The sequence below is a fragment of the Gopherus flavomarginatus genome, chromosome 22 (genome assembly GCF_025201925.1).
Source record: "Gopherus flavomarginatus isolate rGopFla2 chromosome 22, rGopFla2.mat.asm, whole genome shotgun sequence".
Taxonomy (NCBI): Eukaryota; Metazoa; Chordata; order Testudines; family Testudinidae; genus Gopherus; species Gopherus flavomarginatus.
In genome coordinates this window covers 12,185,846-12,209,115 of record NC_066638.1, presented here as the reverse complement: position 1 = coordinate 12,209,115, position 23,270 = coordinate 12,185,846, and the positions used below count along the sequence as shown (strand labels likewise).

The 23,270-nt window shown below is 43.2% G+C and overlaps 1 protein-coding gene across 1 annotated transcript in view; it reads left to right on the top strand.

The window, feature by feature from the left end:
* The first annotated feature begins 804 nt into the window (after window positions 1–804).
* YTHDF2 (YTH N6-methyladenosine RNA binding protein F2) overlaps window positions 805–23,270 on the top strand; it is a 28,519-nt gene continuing 6,053 nt past the window's right edge. Inside the window, exons 1-4 of the mRNA XM_050932516.1 lie at window positions 805–965; window positions 1,332–1,356; window positions 1,952–2,031; window positions 7,064–8,650. Of these exons, the coding sequence (XP_050788473.1) occupies window positions 939–965; window positions 1,332–1,356; window positions 1,952–2,031; window positions 7,064–8,650 (1,719 nt within the window). The 5' untranslated portion in view covers window positions 805–938. The remainder of the gene's footprint in view (window positions 966–1,331; window positions 1,357–1,951; window positions 2,032–7,063; window positions 8,651–23,270) is intronic.

Sequence of the window (23,270 nt, the reverse complement as noted above, 5' to 3'; positions counted from 1 at the left end):
TAACGATATCTATGCATTAAACATTTAAGGGCCAGATCTTGCAAACACAGAAGCCCCCATCCAGCAGACCTCAGGGCGGAGGTGTGCTGGGGGACCTTCAGGGCTGCAGGATTATTCCCATCTGCATGGCTTGGACTGCAGGATTGGTGCTTACATTATTTCATTTAAAAGTGACAATAGTTTTGCATTAAATGTTATTGTTTATTAAAATTGTAATTCCACTAAAATGTCATGAGTTTACATTTATTGGGCCAGCATCTCAGTACGTTTCCGAGACCTGAAGAAGTGCTCTGTAGGGCTTGAAAGCTCATCTCTCTCACCAACGGAAGTTGATCCAATAAAGGATTTTACCTCTCCCACCTTGGCACTTAATAGCCTGGGACCGACATGGCTACACCAACGCTGCATTCAATGATTTCACTTAAAAGTTTAAATTATTTTTCAATTAAAGATAAAACAAGTGTAAGTGCTAAAAGTTAATTAACATGATCATCCCTTTTAATTGGAACCTGGATCTCATTAAAGGGGACTGTGTCCCTTTAAGAGATCCCAGCCACAGGCTACTCCCAAGTGAATTCCCCCTTTCTCCTGCATTAACGAAGTACGTCCGGCAGGTGGCGCTGTCGACGCCCCTAGGTCCTCCAGCGGCCCGCCATGCGCCGCGCTTCCCTTCTCGCCATTGTGCCTCGGAGGGGAGCGCGCGCTGCCCCTCGTGACGCCCGCACGGCGCCAGCTCGAGGCGGGCGGCCCCGGCCATAGACGCTGGCGGAAGGGGCGAGGAGCTGGCTAGAGCGTCGCTCGAGCAGGCAGCCGCAGCAGCCGCGGGCGGGCGAGTCAGAGTCCGCCAGGAAGCCGAGCCGCGCGGTGCCTGCGCCCCGCTCCCCGGACAAAGCCGCCGCCGAGACCCGGCCGCCGCCGCCCGGAGCCCGATCGGAGCCATGTCGGCCAGCAGCCTCCTGGAGCAGGTACCGGCCGCCGCGCTCGGGGAGGGAGCCGGGAAAGGCCCCGGGTTCGGGCCTAGCCCCGGGGGGGAGGGGGCGGCGTTGGCTTCGGCTTCGGCTTCCCCCCGCTCTGGGCCGCGGCGGCTCTTGGGCGAGGGCGGGGAGGCTGCGGCCAGGCCGCGCCGAGTCGGGTCCGGCTGGGCCTCCCCTGCCAGCCGGGCTCCAGGCCTGGCCTCGCCGCTAGGGCCCGGGCCAGGCTCCATCCGGCCCGGGTCTCCCCCACCCTGGCGCTTCCCGAGCTCCCGCCCGCTGGGGGCCTCTTCCCCGCGCTCACCGCTCTCCCCTCCTCTCTTCCATGTCTGGCCGCGCCGCCGCCTGCCGCCGCTCCAGAGACCCAAGGGCCAAGGCAACAAAGGTGAGAGGCAGCCGGGGACGCGGGTGGGAGGAGACTGGATTGGGGGGGGGATCCCGGGGTGGCGGTGGTAGTAAATCGGGGGGACTGGAGGCAGCGGGTGGGACTGTCCAGGGCCCCCGTGGTGGCCAGGCTGCAGAGGGGCAGGATTTTGCGGGGCGGAGGTGTGAGCGATGCAGGGGATTCCTTGGTGCATGGAAAATGGGGCTTTTTCAAGGATCAGACGGGAAATAAGAGTGGAGAGGGAAACGAAGTTCTTTTGAGAGCTCAGAATCAGGATAAAATAATTTCTCTAGGAATCTCATCTCCTCCGTGTTGCCTCCAGGTGAGTTTATATATTGGAGCTGTCTGCAGGCCATGTCTGGAAGCTCTACAGCAGAAGTAATTGTGTTGGTGAATCAGGGAACTTAGATTAGCTGCCATTGTGAGTAAGAGGAAATTTCCTTTAGAGAACCATGCTGGTGTGTGGCAACATTCGGAACCAGTGAGACATGTTGATATCACAACCTATGTTATAATACAAAAAGTACTTTTAGGTTAATGCGTGTACTTGTTTGAATTGTGGAGTTCTTTCTAAGGGCATGAACTTTGTTTTTAGTGCAAAATGGATCTGTGCATCAGAAGGATGGGTTAAATGATGATGACTTTGAACCCTACTTGAGTCCTCAGGCCAGGCCGGTGAGTACCACAGAACTTCTCTCTTTAGTTAAGGGGTAGGGTGTGCCAAGCAATTATTTAGTTTTCTGCTAGTGACTGACTAAAATGAATTTTTCTTTGGCTTTTCTTTGATGTTTTTAAGTCCTCTTCTCTACCCCAGAGATTGGGTTTTGACATTTGCTAGCTTTTTATAACTGTTAAAATAATAGTGTTTTGTCAGTAAATAGGCAGTACTGTGAGTAGAAAACACTGTGGTAATTAGTTCTCATTAGTTGATTAAATATTTAGGTATGGGGCTGCTACAGTGAATATTGTTTTTTTTAACAGCAATAATTAAAAAAAATACCTTGGGGTTGGAGAACAAACATAAGGGCAAAAGAAGCCGCAAAAGCATTAAGGAGCTTATTTGGGTTGCACAGATGTAGCTGTGGGCAGAATTTGACCCCCAAATTGTTTGTCCTGAACATAAAATGTTGTGCTTCTGATGAAGCTAGAAGTAGTAAAAGGAATTCATAAGTCTTGTGATCATTTCTGATCTTTCAGTTTTACTGTTAAGACATGTCACTTCCTTACTCATTTCTGGTTGATTATACAATATGATGAGTGACTGTATTGTATGACAATGTGAAATATCTCAGTAAAATGTGGTAACATTCTAGAGGCTGGTCTTTCGCAGAGGATATGATCAGTATTCTTATCTCTTTACCAAGCAAACTGGAAAATGCATGAAGTTAGTTTTGCTCTATTTTTTACAAAAGCCAGACTAGGTGGTTTGATAAATGAAAGGGCAGTGACAAACGAAACCTTAGCTTTAATTAGAAACTGAGCTGTAAAGGCTGCAGTCAAATCTGAAATTGTCACTACGAGAGACTTCGCCACCCACTCCTTTTGTAATTTTGTTACTAGCTTCTTATTAAAGAGAACTTATACTGTTAAACGAGTATTGTGTGACATATATAAAAGATGAAGAAATACATCAGACTCGAGGCAGTATAGGCTCAGTTACGGTAGGTCTTCATATTGTTAAGCTGTATCAGTGACTTTTTCAGTTCATCCTAGTTAGCTCATCTTTTCTCAAACAGTTCAGGTATTAGCCTAAAATAGCCAGTAAGTTGTTGCATTTCTCAATTCATTTAGTTTTGTCAACCACATTTTTATAGTTGAAGTTTTCCAAACAGTAATACGTATTTCATTGGCTCTTGTCAAGAGAATTCTAAATAGACTTCTATCTTTGTTTAATTTGCAACAAATATGACACTTTCTGACATCTCCTTGGTTTTTTTATTTAATTAGTGCCCATCCTCCCTTGCCTCTAGTGAACTTAACTGCTATTGTAAGCAGCCTACCTGGTTGGTAAGGTCATGTAGGAGTCTAGTTCTCTGAAAGCTTGTAAAACCTAGTTTTGAATCTGTGTAGACAGTGTTTATGTTTAGGTTATTTCGCAGAGTCCTAGATAAAGAAAGCTATGTCCCCACCTACTTCATTAGATGGCACTTTTTGTTGTCATAGAAGTTGATACCACTACTTCTGAAGGGTTTTTGAGCATTTAAAGAGACTTTCAATTTACAAATTGCACTTGTGTGTGAAATTACCTACTAACTAAACTGCTAAATTTAGTATATCTGACAGTTTAGAGGAAAAGCAATATTTTTTTTAGTTTATTTGGAACATTTAATAAGCATTTAGTGAATAGTCACTCACTTTTCCCTCTTTGTGAAGGTATTTCACAGAACACAGGGGAAACTATTTTTTAAAATAGAAAAATGATTGTTGAACTACAAAAATTGGTAGGGGAATTCACTGGCTGGCATAATACTGAAAACTCTTTGAAACTAAATTTGAAACTGATTAAATTTCAAATATTCAGCAAGAAAAATGAAAGATGAGACAAAACTGGTTTGCTCCAAATAAAATTAAGTCCCACTAGAATGATTTCCTTTCATTCTCCCTATGTTATATAGTTTGTCACCTGCTCTTGTATTTTGTCAGTTCTTGTAAGGTGAGAGAAACAATCACAGTCAGAGTGGACTGTGGTGCCCCTGAACAAATGACTGGTGGGTAAGAAAACAGTGTCAAGGTTCTTTATCGGAAGGTGGGGCAGAAAATGTATACAAGACACTACTGGTTTGCTAACATAGTCAACTGCTTATGAGTAGGACTCCTAGATGGTAACACAAATGAGGGGTGGCTGCATTTTGAAACTGCATTCCAGCTAATATGTATAAAACATTAGGTAACTAGATAACACAGGTGCATACTTTTTAATTCAGGAGCAAGAGGGAGCTGCCATTTTTGGAGCCAGTATTAACTAATTTGGCAGCCTACTGAATCTCCTTAAATTTGACTAAGTAGCTTTGTATTCCAAAGCTCAAATATACAGTTAGTGAGTCTTAAACATTAAAAAAGTCTTTAGACCTCTAATCCCTGGGAAGAGGAATGCAGAGGAAGAGTGAGACTGTGGTTCGGGGGGGACTTTTCAAAAAGCATTAGTCATCCAGGGGAATTGAATACTGGGGAGTTTGGTTTGCATATTAATCAGTGACACACTGTCACTCAAGTTTGAGAGATATAGAAGCACTGGACTTCATGTTTAATAACAATATACACGTTGCTAGGATTTCATCACTGAGCAGACAGTGAATGAATTTACTGTTCTAACTCTTATTTTAGTTTGTATGCTCATAGGTTTATTGTACAAATATAACTTTGTGACATAGATTTAGACAATACTATCAGTCTATTCTGTAATCAAGCCCTCCCCTGAAAATTATTTAAGACAAAACATAAGAGAATGGGTGAAAAGAGAATATGTTGAGTTCATTAGGGACCAAATTTGATCTGACAGTGTCACTTTTTTTGTGCACTGTATGGGAAAAATCTGTTAAGCCAAAGATCTCATCCCCAGGATAGAATGGGTCCCAGCTTTAAATGTAGTCTTCATTATATATTTTTAAAGCCAAGTTCCTTTTGAGTATTTTAAATTACCTGTGAAACTGGGGGGAGAGGTCTCTCTCCTTTAAAGGAACATTGTATGATTTTTAGCTAACATCTTAAAAAATCCTTATTTATATTACACGTTACACTGTAGGGCCCAGTCCTGCAACATCTCCTTCACGTAAATAGTCCCATCAACTTTTAAAGTAAAGACGGTTCACTGAGTTAGGTTTAGCAGGATCAAACTCTTAAATGATTAGAACTGTTCTTCCAAACACACTAACTGATAGACTCAAGGAACTCAACCTGTTTAACTTAACAAAACGAAGAAGGTTTAGGGGTGACTTGGTTAGTCTGTCAGTACCTACATAGGGAACAAATATTTAATAAGTGACTCTTCAGTTTAGCCGAGAAGGGTATAACGATCCAATGGCTGCAAGTGACACATTCAGACATTTTTAACAAGGGTCATGGTGAATTCTCCACTGACCGTTTTGAAATCACAATTGGATGTTTTCTAAAAGATCTGCTCTAGAATTTATTTTGGGGAAGTTCTATGGCCTGTGTTATCCAGGAGGGCAGACTAGATGATCATGATGGTCCCTTCTGGTCTTGGAATCTGTGAATTCACTTTTTATTGTGCTACTTATTTATCTTTGTTTTCTTCTCAGCTGGGAAAATGAAAATAAACTGAAAATAAAGCTGACTAGTCTTCAAGCAGTAGCCCAGTGATATGATATTTATTTGGGTGACACGAACTTCAGGAGAACTTTTTTAAAAATGAAACATTTCTCCATTGGTATCTTTACAATTTAATTTTCTACTAATTTTAGATAAATTTCAGTCCAAATATAACCTGTTCTTTTAATTTTGAGTCTAGGCAGGTTACTTTCACTTAATTCAAAAAGAGATAGTGAGACAGAACTGCTTTTTCTTTAGTGTGCAGAGCTATCTTGATCCTACGTGGGTTTTGATGCATATATGGCATGAAGTCCTTCAGGAACTGCTCTTGGCATGATTCAATGAAAAATGGAGTGGTGCCTAATGTAAGCCATGCTTTTAAACAGGAACGGAACCTGGCTTTCATCTTATCTGCATTGGATTGTCGTGTAAACTGTCATGTAGCACTAAGACCTGTGTGCGTACAGGTTCAAATTACTGGATGATAAAAACCCATTAGTGTTACTGCAAGAACTCCCTGGTGATATGGTTTAAATATGAAATGACAGATCTGCATGTAAGCAAGGCTTAGTGATATCTGTCAAGTTTCCTAATTACATCCATGGTAGTAGTATAGGGGCTGTCTGGATGTAAACATCTAGAGTAGAAAACTCAGCCAGTTTTTCTTCCAAACCTGAAGTCAGTCTCTGTAGCTATACTGGAAAGGCCCCTCTGGAAAAGCTTTAGGTTATCCCATGTTGTTTTAGTACGTCACTAATGACATGTGGCTGAAGCTCCAGAATAGTTTGAGTTTTGAGGATGATACTGTAAATTCCATGTTGGTTTTCAAGTTCTTGGGATATTTGTGAGCACTTAATGTTAACCTTTGGAGAATTTTTTTATGGATAATCAATTTGAGATAATTTCAATAGAAATAATTGTGTCCTTTAATAAAACTGTTTGTTGTTCATAATTTTAATAGGCTTTTTATTGGTCCCTTCCCATCCCCCCATATCCCTTTCTTCCAAAGCCGCACCTACCATGCAGATTATAAAATGCCCCCATCCAAAAAATACACCTTAAAACCCACTGCGTCAGGCAAGTATAAAATGAAGGTATTCTTTGTACTCTAGATAAAGTGTTGAATAGCTCCAGAGCATTTTGCTCATGCTATAAAATCGGTGCCCAGTTCCACATGGTGCATCTATAAACTTAATGCTTCTACATCTTGGGATGAATAGTGTCTTAAATCCTTTGCATCTTTCTGTCAGTGAAACTGTTTTAATACACATTTGATAGAGGATACATTTGAAAGCCACAAAGCCTATTTACTGAAGGCTTTGAATATGTTTGAATAGCTGAGGTAGGGGTGGGGAACGAGAATAAGAATTTTATTCCAGGCCTCTTGATGGTTTGTGCTGCTTATTTTAACTATTCAGTGCTTATCTTTGTTTTGCAGAATAATGCATACACTGCAATGTCTGACTCCTACTTGCCAAGCTACTACAGTCCATCCATTGGATTCTCCTACTCGTTAGGCGAAGCTGCCTGGTCTACAGGAGGTGACCCACCCATGCCCTACTTAACATCCTATGGACAGCTAAGCAATGGGGAGCCTCACTTTCTCCCAGATGCAATGTTTGGGCAGCCAGGGGCCCTTGGCAGCACTCCATTTCTTGGGCAGCATGGCTTTAACTTCTTTCCAAGTGGAATTGACTTTTCAGCTTGGGGGAATAACAGTTCTCAGGGGCAGTCCACTCAAAGCTCTGGATATAGTAGCAATTATGCTTATGCACCAAGCTCACTGGGTGGAGCCATGATTGATGGACAGTCTGCTTTTGCCAATGAGACTCTAAATAAGGCTCCCGGCATGAATACCATAGACCAAGGGATGGCAGCACTGAAGCTGGGCAGCACGGATGTTGCAAGCAATGTCCCAAAAGTTGTTGGTTCCGCTGTTGGTAGCGGGTCCATTACCAGTAATATTGTGGCATCTAACAGTTTGCCTCCTGCTACCATTGCTCCTCCGAAACCGACATCATGGGCTGATATTGCTAGCAAACCTGCAAAACAACAGCCCAAGCTGAAGACCAAGAATGGCATCGCAGGTTCAAGTCTTCCACCGCCTCCAATAAAACATAACATGGATATTGGAACTTGGGATAACAAAGGGCCGGTAGCAAAAGCGCCTTCCCAGGCTTTAGTTCAGAATATTGGTCAGCAGCCAACCCAGGTGTCTCCTCAACCAGTGGGCCAACAGATCAATAACAGCCCACCAGTGGCACAGGCTTCTCCAGGACAACAGCCGCAGCCGCTGCCCCCACCACCACCACAGCCAGCCCAGCTGCCGGTGCAGCAACAGGCAGCTCAGCCAACCCGCTGGGTTGCACCTCGTAACCGTGGCAATGGGTTTGGTCAAAACGGAGTGGATGGTAATGGAGTGGGACAGTCTCAAGCCAATTCTGGTTCTGCTTCTTTGGAACCGCACCCAGTGTTGGAGAAATTGAGGTCCATCAACAACTACAACCCCAAGGATTTTGACTGGAACCCAAAACACGGCCGGGTTTTCATCATTAAGAGTTACTCTGAGGACGATATCCACCGTTCCATTAAATATAACATCTGGTGCAGTACAGAGCATGGCAACAAGAGACTGGATGCTGCTTATCGCTCCATGAACGGGAAAGGCCCCGTTTACTTACTGTTCAGTGTCAACGGCAGTGGTCACTTCTGCGGAGTGGCAGAAATGAAATCTGCTGTGGACTACAACACATGTGCAGGTGTGTGGTCCCAGGACAAATGGAAGGGACGTTTTGATGTCAGGTGGATTTTTGTGAAGGACGTTCCCAACAGCCAGCTGCGGCACATCCGCCTAGAGAACAACGAGAATAAACCAGTGACCAACTCCAGGGACACTCAGGAAGTGCCTCTGGAAAAGGCTAAGCAGGTGTTGAAAATCATTGCCACCTACAAGCACACCACCTCCATCTTCGATGACTTCTCACACTATGAGAAACGCCAGGAGGAGGAGGAAAATGTTAAAAAGGTAACCTGCCTACCTGTCTTCAGGAATTTTTTGGGATGGGGAAGCATAGGGAAGCTAGGTGGTACAATGGACTAACGAAGTAACCTGGAGATTTGCGCTCATAAGTGAGTTTGGGGTCTCACTTTAGTTCCTAGCTAATCACTTCCCCGCATCATGAATACACTGTCTAGTCTGGCAGCTCCTGCTCTGGATGGGACCAAGAGTAGGAGGGAGTTCTACAGAACATCAGTGCTGTTCTGGTGGAGCTGTGTGGGGAGGCTTGTGTGGCACCTGCCTGCGCTAACCTAGATGCTAGTCGGTGCTGCAAGTCAAACTTTATTCCTGATTATCAAATTTACCTGATTAAAAAAATAAAATTAATCACTGTTGTCAAGACTCCTCTTTGACAAGTATACGTTCTACAATAAGAGTGACAATCAGGTAATATATGATCGTGCAACAAAGCAATGAGGAATCTTAGTGGTCAAAACATTCTTACCAGTGGAGTTAAAGTACCATCCATACTGATATTAGATGGAAATTTAGTGGCCTTGATTTTTGGTTTGATACAAATCAGGGTGTTGAGTTTGCCTGTGGATGACTCCCTCCCCTTAGGGATATGACTCTTATTTGATCCAAAACGCTAATTAAAAATTAGCAGCAGCAGTTGCTCCTGGTTTGTTGCCAAGTTTTCTAAGGCCCCTTAGTTCCAGCAACCGGAAATCTCCCACCTGGTATTTGAAGAGCTAAAACATAAGTTGCGAACAATTCAGTGTGACAATCATTGAACAAAAAATTAAACAGTGCACACCTTTTCAAGTATAATATTTTATTGTTTGTTACTAGTATACAGAGATGGGATACCAAACATGACTAGCATTTAGCAGAAAACCTGTAAGTCTGGGTGGGAACGCGTTGGAATAGTTATATTGACATGGTGTGAACTTGGCTGCACTTGATGGCAGCTTGGAGGTTCTGGGTGGTATCATGTCCTAAAAGCTGCCAGGTCATTTGAGGCGCAGAATGCAGCTATCAGACAGGAGCAGACTAAGTTTTAACTTGCAGCAGAGGGAGAAGTTAAGAAATCTGATCCTGAAGATCTCCATCCCACACTTCAATGAAGTGGGATTCCTAGTACGTTTCACACTTGAGGTGTGCAAAGCAGCAGAATTTGCAGTGCAAGGAAAGGTCACATCTTGGGGAAGGGAGGCAGCTGAGGAGTGTGAAGGGATGTGATGAATCCAGTGGAGAACTGAGAACAAATGCAAAGATGCAGAAAGTTCCCAGCAAACAGATTTGAAAACTTGGTAGCTTTTTAAAGTTTAGAATATTTTTTAAAATAGTAAAAATGTTAAATTGTAGCTTACTTAATGGTCCATACAAGAAGCATCTTAAGAAATTAAATTGGCTTAAACCTCAACTTCAGTTTTTTTTTTAAATGTATTTGCAGTTTCTCTCCCCTGCTTCCTTCAAAAATAGTTCCCATGAGAGTTACTGGTGAGAATGCTAAGAGCAGAAATGACAGCTGAAAAAGATGTTTAGAACACTGGAGATTCCTTTTGGCATTACATTTCAGTTAGCTTAGTGTACCACTCAGGTAGAGAAGTGGTTAAGGAAATTTCCTCTCTCCCTGTGAGGGAACTTAAACATGTATCTCTGAAGTTGATAGGCAAGGAATGAACTCCTGTATGTTTAAAAGGCAGCCTGTTTGCTTTTTACTACGGACTCATTTTCTTTCTTATGGTATATGGGTTCCTGTCCTATAATGTCTGGTATGGAGGAAGTGACTTAGCCTGTCGTTTTCAGTACCGTACCTCAGGGGCAGCTTGACCTTGTGCATCACTTTCTGATGCAGCCTTGAAAATCTTTAGGTTTTCCTTCAGCTACTGTTTCATCACTTCAGTGAGAACCAGCAGACTTTGGTTCCTGGCTTCCAGTTTTGTTGGGCATTAATAAAATGGATACTTCTGTTTCTGCCTTGTGACTGTTGTTGGCAAAAGCAAATCTTGTGTGGGCAGCATTCTGTGAGCACCTCAGCTGGCCACCTGAAAAGGATCCACATACCAATTTAAAACACTGCCCCGGCAGCAGTTAATGACGCAGACTCCCTGTCCATGGTCTGTTAGACTTCTTTTGTACTGGAGAAAACCCACTGCTAAGGGCTCTTTGTCTCTGCAGTCACTGTCAGTGCAAGATGGTGCTCTGTACATGTTCTGCATTCTTGTTCCTTGGAGCTTAAACAGCTCCAAGTTTGGCTGATGCCTAACTTTTAACAAGCTTACAACTGTTTCATTTGGGTTGATTTGGCAAAGGCTGTTCTGTTTCTCTAGAGCAGCTTATACAGAGTGACTGATGAATGTACTCTCTCTCCTACCCCTCTCAAAATTCTGGGGACTCCCTGGGTTTTCTCTCCTGTTTCTCAGGTTATCCCTTTAAGAATACCTGCATCCAAGATGCATAGGAGTGACAGATTTCTTTAGAGCCCTGTGTAGCATATCTACACAGGCATGTAAGTGGTACTTTACTTTGGTGTTTGTGCTGTGTCCTTTCACTTATAAAAGGAGGTTAAAAGGCTGAGTTTGTCTAAATCAATTATGAACAGACCCCTGGGCCGCCTTCTCTGCTGCATGTACATTCCTATGCTGGTCTCCACTTCTTCCCTGTCCTTAGTTAGGTTTTGTTGTTTTCCTATCCAGAATTAAATTTTCCTTCAAACCGTTCGATGTTCTCCTATCCAAGACTGCTGAAGTTGATAGCCAGCATAGTCCTTCTTAAGACCCTTGACAGTTGCTCCCATGGTACACTCCGTCACTGACTGCTGCAGTGTGTGGACTGCTTTATTTTATATAATAAAACTAGCAGTAACCCTTTGTTTCTAGAAGGTGTTGCATTGATTTCAGTGAAGTGGTCATGCATATTTAACAGGGAAGTCTTGTGAGATTCTGCTTACGGTGTAATGGCAATATCTTGTGTATTCCAGACTCAAAAGCAATGGAGGTAAAATCATGAGTGCTCTCTAAAGAATTGCACTGGATCTCAGCTTTATAGCTCTGTTCTGTTGCCTTGGCATTATGAATTGCATGTAAACAGTGCACGTGTTCTGTGGACTTTAGAAAGGAGTTTGCATAAAGATTTACGTTCTCCAGTTCCAGTGACAATGTGTGTTGTAGTGTGCTTCCTTCACTATTGTTAAAGGTACTTTTCAGAAGGTAAGAATCAAGCTTGTATTGAGTCCAGAAGAGCTGATTTGGGTGTCAGGGTGTATTTGTCAGAATCTCAAAACGAGCGTAGGATTTGCCAAATGGACCATTATTTCCTGAAGTGTATTCTCTTTTCTCATTGGTTGACACCTGATACTTCGGAGAAATATTAAACCTCCTTTAAAATACCGAGCAGAGAGTCCTGTGGCACTTCATAGACAACAGACATATTGGAGCATAAGCTTTCATGGGTGAATCTGACGAAGTGGATATTCACCCATGAAAGCTCATGCTCCAATACGTCTGTTAGTCTATAAGGTGCCACAGGATTCTTTGCTGCTTTTACAGATCCAGACTAACATGGCTACCCCTCTGATACGAGTGGTAAATGTCACTGCCAATTTTCAGGAAAACTTGTGGAAAAACAACTAAATGTTAAATCAGCATTTACTAACCTGGATTTTTTTTATGGTCACTTTTAAAGCACTGTTTATTTTTGTTTAACACAGTTTGTATTTCTTTGGTATTGTAGTTGGCTGGGGAAGCGGGAGGGGAAGTATTTTCCAAAGACTGGTGGAGGTCCTCATGATTCTTCTGTTGTTGTTCTCTTGCCTAATGCCTGTTGTTGTGTTATCCTGTAGAACATAAAACCATTCTGAGTAAACAAAGAGCTAGAACTTCCTTCTCTGTTTGCTTGGGTATTGCAGTTCATGGTGTAAAGTAATTTTTGCTTGCACTGACATGGCTCCTTTCATCCAGGGGTCATAAGATTACCTACCATACTAGTACTAAACCCTCTGAAAAACCTGGCCAGCATAAGCTCAGTTGATAGGTGTGCCAGAGCTGAATATCCTTGCTATGACCCTTTAAAGTTCTGAAATGCACATGACAGTTCCGGCCTTCTCTAAATAGTGTGCTAGTTAATACATTTGCAATGGATAAACTACTCCACTTGTCTCAGTATCTACCTGCTGATGTGTGTTTTGCATTTATTATGCCTTTTATCCAACCTCAAGGCACTTAATTGAAATTGATAAATGAGCGGCCTTATATTTTCGGGGGAGAGGTTTAAGAGGGAAATATTATGGCTCTTTATTGTATGCTCTAATCCAGAAACATGCATCCTCTTTTAGAAGAAGGGAGTCTTTCCTCTACTATAAAATAAGAATAACCAGAAGCCATCTTAGTACAAACAAAATGGAAGTTAGATTTTGAAAAGTAATCCACTTCTAGTTACTGCAGTGACAGAGGTCTAGTCTACCCCTAAAAATTAGGCTGACCTAGTTACATTGCTCAAGGCTGTGAAAAAATTTGCATCCTGCATGACAGTTAGGTTGACCTAACCCCAACTGTAGACACAGCTGGGTCGATGGAAAACTACTTCCATAGACCCAGCTACTGCCTCTCAAGGGGATAGACATACTGCAGCGACGGAAGAACATTTTCTGTCGTTGTAGCAAATGTCCGTGCCACAATGGGGTAGTTGCAGTGCTGCAGCTGTGCTACTGTAATGCTTGTAGCATAGACATACTCGGAGTGTTAGCGAGTTAATAAATCTCATTAACAGCCATTAAATCTTGTAGCTTAAAGTCAACTGGTAGCTTGTGAAGCTGGTCCCTAGAAGTTGTCAGGATGAGAAGTTTAAAATTGTTTCTTTAGGATTGGTAATCGGATTAAGAGCCTTTCACCTCTAGGCCACGGGGTGAAATGCAGTACACGTTGTGAGTAACCAAAAGGTATTACCCTCTAGGAGGGAATGGCCTACGTGAAATGAGTTAATCTCAGGCCATTTTCCAATGAGCCAATTGCTTAATCACAACTGGGACCTGTACTGGCAGCCTCATGAAGAGACAAGGAAATTGAATGTTGTTCTGCTGGAGGTGATCTCTCCAACAGTGCAGGGGCACGTTGGCAAGGGACAGTTTGCAGAAGACTTTTTCTTTTCTACCTCAAAGCAAACTTGATCTATTGATATGTCTCAATTCCCTTAAATGATCTTATTTGGCATTTGGTTTTTTAACAAACATTAAGATGCATGCATCAGCTGTTAATACCACAGTGAGCTAAAATAAAAGCCTTTTTAATGTGGCGAGTGTCCGATTTTTTTTTCTCTCCCCCAATAATTCAAGATAAAGGTGCTGCTGTCTAGGGTTTGTGTTGCTGTTCTTTGAATGTTTTTGGGGTGCTTTAGGAAGAGGATTCCCCAGAAACTTCATGAGATTTTGATACATGGAGGGTTTTTATTTAGGGAAATATTGGTAATTTACTAACACTGGTTGATAGCCCATTAATGAAGGGCAATGTTACAGAACTCTAGGTAATTTAGCTATAGTAATCTGAGAAGCAGCAATTTCTCAAGGAAAGTTACTTTTCTCTGAAGCTAAATGTCAGTTGGCTATTTTGTTTTCTGAAAGCTCAATTCAGCTGAACATACGTAGTGTTCTCTTGTCTGCTTTTTCTGCCCAGTGAAGAAGTATAGCGTAAGCATTGTCACCTGACCAATTAATTAGTGTCTAGGAAGAGCTAGGATAGTATTAGTGTGTGAACACATGAACCTCCTGTATTCAGAGTTGTAGTATGTTTAGCTTTACATGAGCTGTTCGCTTCAGTGCAAAGGAATAAGCTAGATCACTGACCTCTAGGTCTACATTTCTCTTTGTTCTTAGAATGTATTCCTGCAACCTTTTTCTGTCCGACGGGTCACTTTTTTTTGCTTTGTCTCTTATATAAGATGTCTGGTGACAAGTATTAATTTAAGAGGATTCTTTCTGTACTCTTTATTTTGTCATGGTATGAGCATATTAGCTACAGTTAGTAGAACCCTGCCTTAATTTCTAAAATTTCTGTTGTACTTCGTAGTAGTAATTCTTGCAGCATTACAAGTTAATAAGCCAGTGGCACAAAACTGGACCATTATCATGTAAAATAGTGCAACTGCACTTTTACTTGAGTAAAGTTGTCCAAGGAAATCTTGGTTAACAAGAATTGTGGTTATGCAAGCTGGGGACTAAATGAGGGAGTTGATTGTTGCTCTTTCCAATGGGTAGCTGCCCAGCCTGCTGCTTTTTAATTGAAGGATAAGTCATGTAATAATGCATTTGATCAGGTTAATAACAGCCTTGGAAGGGGGGGGGGGGGGTTGCGAACCATTCTATAGAGAACTCAAAATGTAGACAACAATTCTAGTTTCATTCTGTTAGAATTTCTTTATTAAAAGGGCAGTGGTGAGCAGTTTTTTGAGTTAGCTGCTTTTCTACTGTTTGTAATAGAATAGTAAGGTAGAAAATTGGGAAGGGAATTATAGTTTCTTTTCTTTATTTTTTTCCCCCTCATCTGTCCTGTATGTCTAATTGAGCTTGAAATTAAAAGGCATTTGTTTCCTTTTCTGTGTGCGCATGGTGTTATTGATTGCTGTGCTCTCTGGCCTGTCTGTCGTCATAAGAATGACAAAAGTACAGGCCATATATAAAGTGGCTACCTTTAAGAGTTTCTTGGCATCATAGTAGATCTTTAAGAGATTAAAGCCCTGAGGATCATTCTCTCTCGAGTCTCATGTAACAGGTCATATTTTGGCCACAAACCGGTTGATACTTGGGTTTATATGTGTTTATAAGACAGCACTATGAAACTGTAAAGAACTAAGCAGGAATTCGTGTGTCACAGCCACTGTTGCTGGAAATAGAAATTTGTATAAAAGTCATAGGGAGTGTTGCCCTCCTTTCTGGAGCTCATTAACTGAATTTTGGTATCAACTGGTTAATGGGAGTGGCAGACAGCATGGCATGTTGTCTGTGACTTTATCTTAAAATGAATATTAAGCTTCTCTGGCTTACAGAATGAAGTACTTGTTGTCCAGGCTCCATGGGGGTGGATGTAGAGTCGTCCAAGTTTCAGTATTATTCAGACCTGGCTGTCACATTTGTATTGTATGACGATGAGTACAACAAATGCTTTATTAGCTTTGCATCAGTTGAGATTCTGAATCTGGAAAGTGGGTGAACTTCCCTCTCCAGAACATCTTGTGGTTCAAATTATGTGGTGCTAACACTTTACATTCTCCACTGTGTACTCAGCCAAAGTCATGTGACCCAGAGTCAGATTTGATCCCAAGCCTGCACCATGGGTGCATTACTTCACTGTCGTCATTGCAGATTAAAACTCAAGGATATACTGTAATGTTGTATTAATTTAAATGGAATAAATGGTGTTAGACAGTAACTGGTTTATGTCTGTTAACATTAAATCATGTTAAACAAGGTCAGGGGTTTTATATACAAAGTCTTTGCTGAGGTACTAAGTAAGCTAAATACACTATTTCTAAAAATCATTTTAACCTTTTATTAAAGTTTTAAAGAAGGAAAAACAGAGCATTTGAAATGTAAAGTCTTAAGATTTACATTTTAACATCCTGTATCCCTTTAGCTGGAGAAAATTTATAGAAGGAAAACCTCTGTGTTCAATAGTCTCTTAGATAATATTAAGATGGCAATAACTGTCCTTATGGGGAGAAGAGAAGTTAGTTGAGGTGGCTGGAGCTGTTACTCTTGAAGTCTAATGCTGTTTCATCCCAGGTGGCAGTTGGGATTCAGCTAGAGTCGGTAAAGGTGGTGAGCTCATCTGAGTCCCTCTGTCTGGCCTGGTCTGGTCGGGACATGTCTCGGAATCAATGTGACAAAGGTCCTGGGTCCCTGGAGATGGTGGGGGTACCAGCCATCGTGATGAAGCTTCCTGCAGTAGCCAGTTTTTCTCCCCAAAATATTTTTAAGCACCCCAGAAGGGAGTGATGGATGGAATAGCCTATCCCCTAGTTATTTTGTTTACCAATTAAACCTTTTTCTGACACGCCAATTTTGGTTGGTTCATTTTTAGTTCTACGATTTTCTTGTTTACCAGGCATGATCTTAATGTAGTCCTTGAGTCATACCAGGTCTTTTTGTCTGGATTTTCTATCTCCATTTGCACCTTTTTCACATTAACCCTTGTTTTAAGTTATAGTGGATTCTTATGAACTTTCACATACTCTTTACTGTTAAGCCCTCAATTAGAGTAAAATTGTAAGTCTGATCATTATAACAAGGTTCGAAGGAAGGTTCTTGGTAAATGCCATTGACTTTATTAAAGCTGGGATGGGAGACTTTAACTCTTCAATGTGTAAGTCAATGCAGAAAATATCTGATCCATACTCCTTGAAAGACCCAAGCAGGGAAACAGTCAAAGTGCTGTGAAATGCACAGGGCCAGCAAATTGAAAAAATAGTCCATTATTGCCTCATGTATATACACAAGAATATCTGACGAAGTAGGACTGAGGCAAGGGAAGAAGACTGGACTTGCCAGTAGAAAAAATTTTCTGGGCCTCACCAATAGTTTCAGTTTGAAACTTACCAGAGTATAGTCAGTTTCACTGCTGTTGACCATAGCCGCCTGAGCAGCCATAAAGCTAATGAGTTTCTTGTAAGTTTTTATATTTGACTGTTCAGGAAAGCTGTAGCACATAGTTACCAAATGGTGAGGGGAGAAGGAGAGTATTGGGAATGTTCTTATTAACAGCTGGGTGTGGGAACAAGGAATCCTGTTTCCTTCCAGGATCTTGGAATGGAAGCTACAAATATATTTTGCTTTTACACTAAAGCCAGGAGGGGATTCGGGTCCAAATACCATGCCCAAGTAGGAAGCCCAGTGGTGCTTAATAGATGTCTCTGGAATCCCACTCAGAAGGCTCCCATAACTCGTATTAACTTCCAGTAATCATAAATTATTAGGGTTGGAAGGGACCTCAGGAGATCATCTAGTCCAACCCCCTGCTCAAAGCAGGACCAATCCCCAAATGGCCCCCTTAAGGATTGAACTCCCAACCCTGGGTTTTAGCAGGCCAGTGTTCAAACCACTGAGCTATACCTCCTGATGGGTAAGGTGTGCTGGTAAATTTTTCAAAGCTTTTAACTACCTGTGGTTTTTTTTAGAGGATCGAAATGTTCATATTCACTGAAAAGGACCAACTAGCTCAGTGGTCCCCAACCTTTTTGTGGCCATTAGCACATTCATGTTTTCAGAAGTGTGGCGGGCACCACCAATTTTTTAAGGCTTATTTTGTATTTGTAAATTAAATAATATGAAAAACATCATATTTAATATTACATAATATATGAATCCGGAGAGAAGCTGAAGAGAAGCCCTGAGGACAGAGAACACTGGAGCCCGCAGCACTCTGTCCCTGGCAGGCGCAGGGCCACAGCTTCTCTCCCCTGCTGCGCACTAGGCGGGCACACCCAAATGCCCCAGCAGGCGCCATGGCGCCCGGGGACACTGCGTTGGGGACCACTGAACTAGCTCATTGTGACATGGCTTTGGGTAGCTGGTGTCCAGTAGCATGTTGTTCGCTTTAGGACCACATACCATTCTATTTCCTGTGCAAGTCATATGCTTCAGGGCAGCTGGTTCCTGCAGGAAGGTTCCTCTAAGTGTTTGCAGAAATTGGACGACTTGTTGCTTCAGAATGCAGTTTTGATCTGGAGTGTGAAGACTGGCAGAGTTCATCCTTTGCACTAAATTGGATCAGTTTTGGTGCTGCCTTGAAAGCAGGTGTGGGGGGAGGGGGGGAATTTGAGCATGTCTGCCAGCCAGCTGACAACTAGGAACAACTGACAGCATGTAACTGCTGCTGCAGAAATAGAGGCAGTCTTTCTAAGACTTCCATGAAGTCCCTCCCAACACCCTAGCTCCCAAGCTGGATAGTTGACATAGAAAGGCAAGCTATGGTTTAAAATGCACAGATCATGTGGTGGTTGGTGCTCTGTAAATGCTTGTGGTAGGTTAGTCATGTTTTGGTTACAACCACTCTTGAAAGAGGACATCTTGCTGTTCCCTATTTACTCTGTATGCCTTGATAGCCCTTTGATTAGATACCAGAGTGATAGGCATCTGAGACAAACATTAGGTGGTGTGCTCAATTTTTATGCTGAAGCAAGACCTTTCTAACTGCCAGGATGTGCAAACTCAGCCTGATACTGTGATTTGGCTTTTCAGTCTGTGACGTGGACCTTTTTGAGAAAGTCCCTCTTCTCCTATATCCTGCGGACGGATGCAGTTGAGGTTTGCTGGAACACTTGGGTTGTCTGTGCCTGTAATTCAGATTTCCAGGACGGATTACATATCCTCCTTTGGCATATGATCCCACAGATGGGTCTCATTTTGCTTGCTCTTTGGTCAAGTTTTCAGGCTTTCTTGTTGTTCAATCAAGATTTTGATTAAATTTTAATTTGCTCTCAGAGCAGGAGGAGTTCTAGCATGGGGTTATCAACATATCTAGTATATTTATCTTTTTGAATTTTATGGAGCTCCTTTACAAGAGTGCAAAGTGATAAATAACTGAAATTCAGCCATTGTCACAAACCAAGGAAAAATCTGCAGACCGAATGGAGCTAGTGTTTCTGTTGATGTGTAGGTCAGGGTAGGATGCCGCTCTTTCCTCTGCAGTTGTATTGGCTTTCCAGTGCCAACAGTAGTAAAATATTGTGGTTTTGTATATGAACTGAGCATTTTAAGACTCAAGCTGCATGGGGAGCCGATAAGCGTAGTGAGAAGGTGCTATTTTAATAAGTTATTTGTGCTAACCATAACCACATTTTAAGCTGATCTGGTTGGAAAGGCTGGCAGTATAAAACTAGCGCAGAAACGGCATCATTAGAAACATCGCTCTTATTTCTAGTTCAAGTCAGAAGTCAAATTGACTTGCGGCATAATTTTTGGAAGCCCTGAAACTGTATTTGTTTGGATAGGGTTGCATAAGATCTGATGTGGGAGGCCTCAAATGATTTATTTCCCAAGTGAACAAAATGATTCCAGATTTAAAGAATCCCTGTGGTTCCAGCAAACGTTATTGAAGATGGGGCTGAATTCTGCTGTTGGGCAGGGCTCACATCTCCCATTGATCTCAGCTGCAGTTGCATGCACATATCTAGAGGACAGAACTTAGGGCTTGTCTACATCAGAAAGTTGCAGCGCTGGTGAAGGAGTTACAGCGCTGCAACTTAGGAGGTGTACACATCTGCAGGGCACCACCAGCGCTGCAACTCCCTGTTTGCAGTGCTGGCCGTACTCCCGTTTTGTCTCGGGTGTAGAGGATCCAGCGCTGGTGATCCAGCGCTGGTAATCAAGTATAGACACTTACCAGCGCTTTTCTTGACCTCCGTGGAATAAGCAGGTATCCCAGCATACCTGAGGAAGCCTCTGGTAATCAAGCTGGTCTCCTTCCCCGGTTTGCTCTCGCGTTCCCCGAACCCCGAGCAAGCAGGTCTCCTTCCCTGAGGTTTGCTGGGTGGTTCCGGGAACGCGAGAGCAAACCGCGGCGAAGCTGGTCTCCTTTCCCGGTTTGCTCTCTCGTTCCCCGAACCCCCGAGCAAGCAGGTCTTCCCTGCGGTTTGCAGGGGGGTTCGGGGAACGCGAGAGCAAACCGCGGCGAAGCTGGTCTCCTTCCCCGGTTTGCTCTCGCGTTCCCCGAACCCCCCTTGAAGCCGCCCAACAGCGCTGCAGTGTGGCCACATCTAACACCACTTGCAGCGCTGGTTGCTGTAAGTGTGGCCACTCTGCAGCGCTGGCCCTATACAGCTGTACTAATACAGCTGTAACAACCAGCGCTGCAAAATTTTAGATGTAGACATGGCCTTAGTCATCAGTGCATATGACCTTAGAGGAAGGAGAATGGTCTAAAGTACGGGTTTTCCAATTTCCATAATGCGGCCCACAGCCTAAAAGTTTCAGTTCTCGCCACTTCTCCCACTCAGGCATACGCTACAGCAGTGCTGATGTGGAAAAACATTGGGAAAGTAACGTGTGTTGAAATCAGACAACACCATGCTCAGCCCACCACCAAGTGCGCTGACACGCTCAGCAGTCACTGGTGTGGTGGTGAGGGCATGAAACTAGCGCTTGAGTTCTGGGTTCTGTGGCGGGTTCTGTCCCTGTTTGTAACCTTAGATAAATCTTTCTCCAGCCATAAAGTGGGAAAAATACTTGCCTACCTCACAGCAAGTGCTGCTTGTAAATCAGTGAGAGCCTCTGCAAGGTGCTATGTAAGTGCGTAGTATTGGCATCTGTGTATCCGTCATTTCTAAGGTGCCATTCATCACAGTATGTAGGTGCTAGCTATAAACTTTCAGGGAAGTCTTTTACTCTCCTCTCAGGATTGGCTCCCAAGCTGTGTGACTGGAAACTGCTTCCTCTCATCAGATTACTGCACTAGCCCCGTTCATTCAGTAATGTCACAAGCCAGCTTATGATGTCACGGCTTCCTTCCTATAACTGTGCTGGACATGGCTGAAACTAATTATGCAGGATAATCACAAAGGGCTTCTAATTACACATTCTAGCCTGGTCTGGAATGGAGAATTTTGGTTCAGCTCTCTAGGATATCTGTAAACACAGCATGTCCACAGCCGTGCTTACAAAAGTGTATAGGTGTCTATTCCACCTGCTCTGAGCAAGGATACATTTCTTGTTTTCCATCATGTTGCTCGGTACTGTGTGCAGTTAGTTCTCCCATTGTATTCCCACTGTGCTCTTACCCATCCTTCACTGACACTTCACAGCTCTGGCTTTGCCTGGTCTGTCCTCTGTCCCTTCTGTTTTTCATTATACTCAAGCCAATCTTTGTTGATCAAGGGCAACTTTAATAAAACACAATGTGGATATTTTTTGTCATCCAGGGGTTCACATGTCAAAGGGCAGAATCATGGTTAGTACCTGCAGGTACACATGCTCCAAGCCCTTTTCCTGGGATTTCACGTGGGTGTTATTTTAGGATTCCCCACACTCCTGAGATCTGAGGAAAAACAAGAATAGAGATGATGTGGGTACACAGCACTTAACCCCCACCTCTGATCCCAAAAAATCTCTCTCTCTCTCTCTCTCTCTCTCATGGTCCAGCACTGACTTGTTACCTTCTATAACCCCTGGAGAGCAAGACATCTCTCCCAGGGGGGTGTCCCACTGCATTGGATGAGGCTGTGGACAATGTTGGACTGTATAGAGGGGACATCATCTCTAGGCCAAGGCCTCTTTCCTAGAAGGAAATGCGGGAGAAATTGTTCATTCAGCTACAAACAAAAGCACAGAAAAAAAACTACTGCCATGAATGAAGAGAATGAAATCATGCCCCGTATCTCCTTCAGCACTGAGAGCAGTGCTCACATTAGCACACGCTGGGCTTTCGGACCCCAGATGGTTGCACTGGAGTAGAAGGAAACTGCTTGCTTTCCCTCCATGGCATATGCATAAATGAGAGCATAAACCCAGATCCTTGAGCCATGCAAGGAAAAGTCACTTGCAGCGGGTAGTGGAATGAGCCAAAAATCTGAATGGGGGCAAATAGATGCCCTACACCATTCCTTTATAAGAAACTCCCCCTAAATATTCTGTGAAGCTGCAGTAGTGGGGGAAGTAACGGGATTATTCTACGCCAGAGTGTGACGCTAGTGCTTCAAGCCTCTTCAGGTTATGCTGAATATTCAGATGAGAGAAACTTGCAGTACAATCCCCAATCCTGAAATTAAACAGTTTGTTTCTAGTCTGCTTCCTACAGCCTCTGGCCTTTTTCCAGATTGTATGAAGGATCCATTTCTGGGACTCTTCTTGGGTTGTGTTGTCCTTTGTACCTGCATCCTGTGGCTTTTTTTGCTCCATCTCCCCTGTGCCATTCAAAAAAGAACTAGGTTAGGTAAGTTCATAGAGGATAGGTCCATCAATGGCTATTAGCCAGGATGGGCAAGGATGGGTGTCCCTAGCCTCTGTTTGCCAGAAGCTGGGAATGGGCGACGAGGTGGATCACCGATGATTCCCTGTTCTGTTCATTCCCTCTGGGGCACCTGGCATTGGCCACTGTTGGAAGACAGGATACTGGGCTAGATGGACCTTTGGTCTGACTGAGTCTGGCCGCTCTTATGTTCTTATTCCTCTTAGGTCCCTTGTCTTCCTTTCCTTGTGCCATGCTTTGGCCTTTGGAGCTGCTTTACTTTCATGGAAGGAGAAAGCACCTCATTTAAACCCATGGTTTGGGATCTGTGTGGTCAGCTAATCAGTTGAAGTGGTCAGCAGGGACTGCAGCCACCATCTGCAGGACAAGATGGGACTCTGTCGCTTGAAGCTGTGGTGGGGCTGGATGTGTGTGTGGAGGAGTTCTAAGGCTGCGTATTCCTGCAGCTAGCTTAAACCCCATCTGTGCCTGAGAGATTGGAGTTCAGTTCATGCAGTTGTGACCTCTTCCTCAGTGGATGTGGCATGTTGCCATCTGTCCTTGGTTAGTGAACTGGGCTGGATTCAGAACCAGGAGGTGGAGGAGTAAGACCTGGCAACTCATTTTGATTTGCAGCTTCCCCCAGGCATATGGCTTTATTATTTATTTGTACTGTGGTGCCCAGGGATCAAAACTGCTTTGGTTATCTGTTG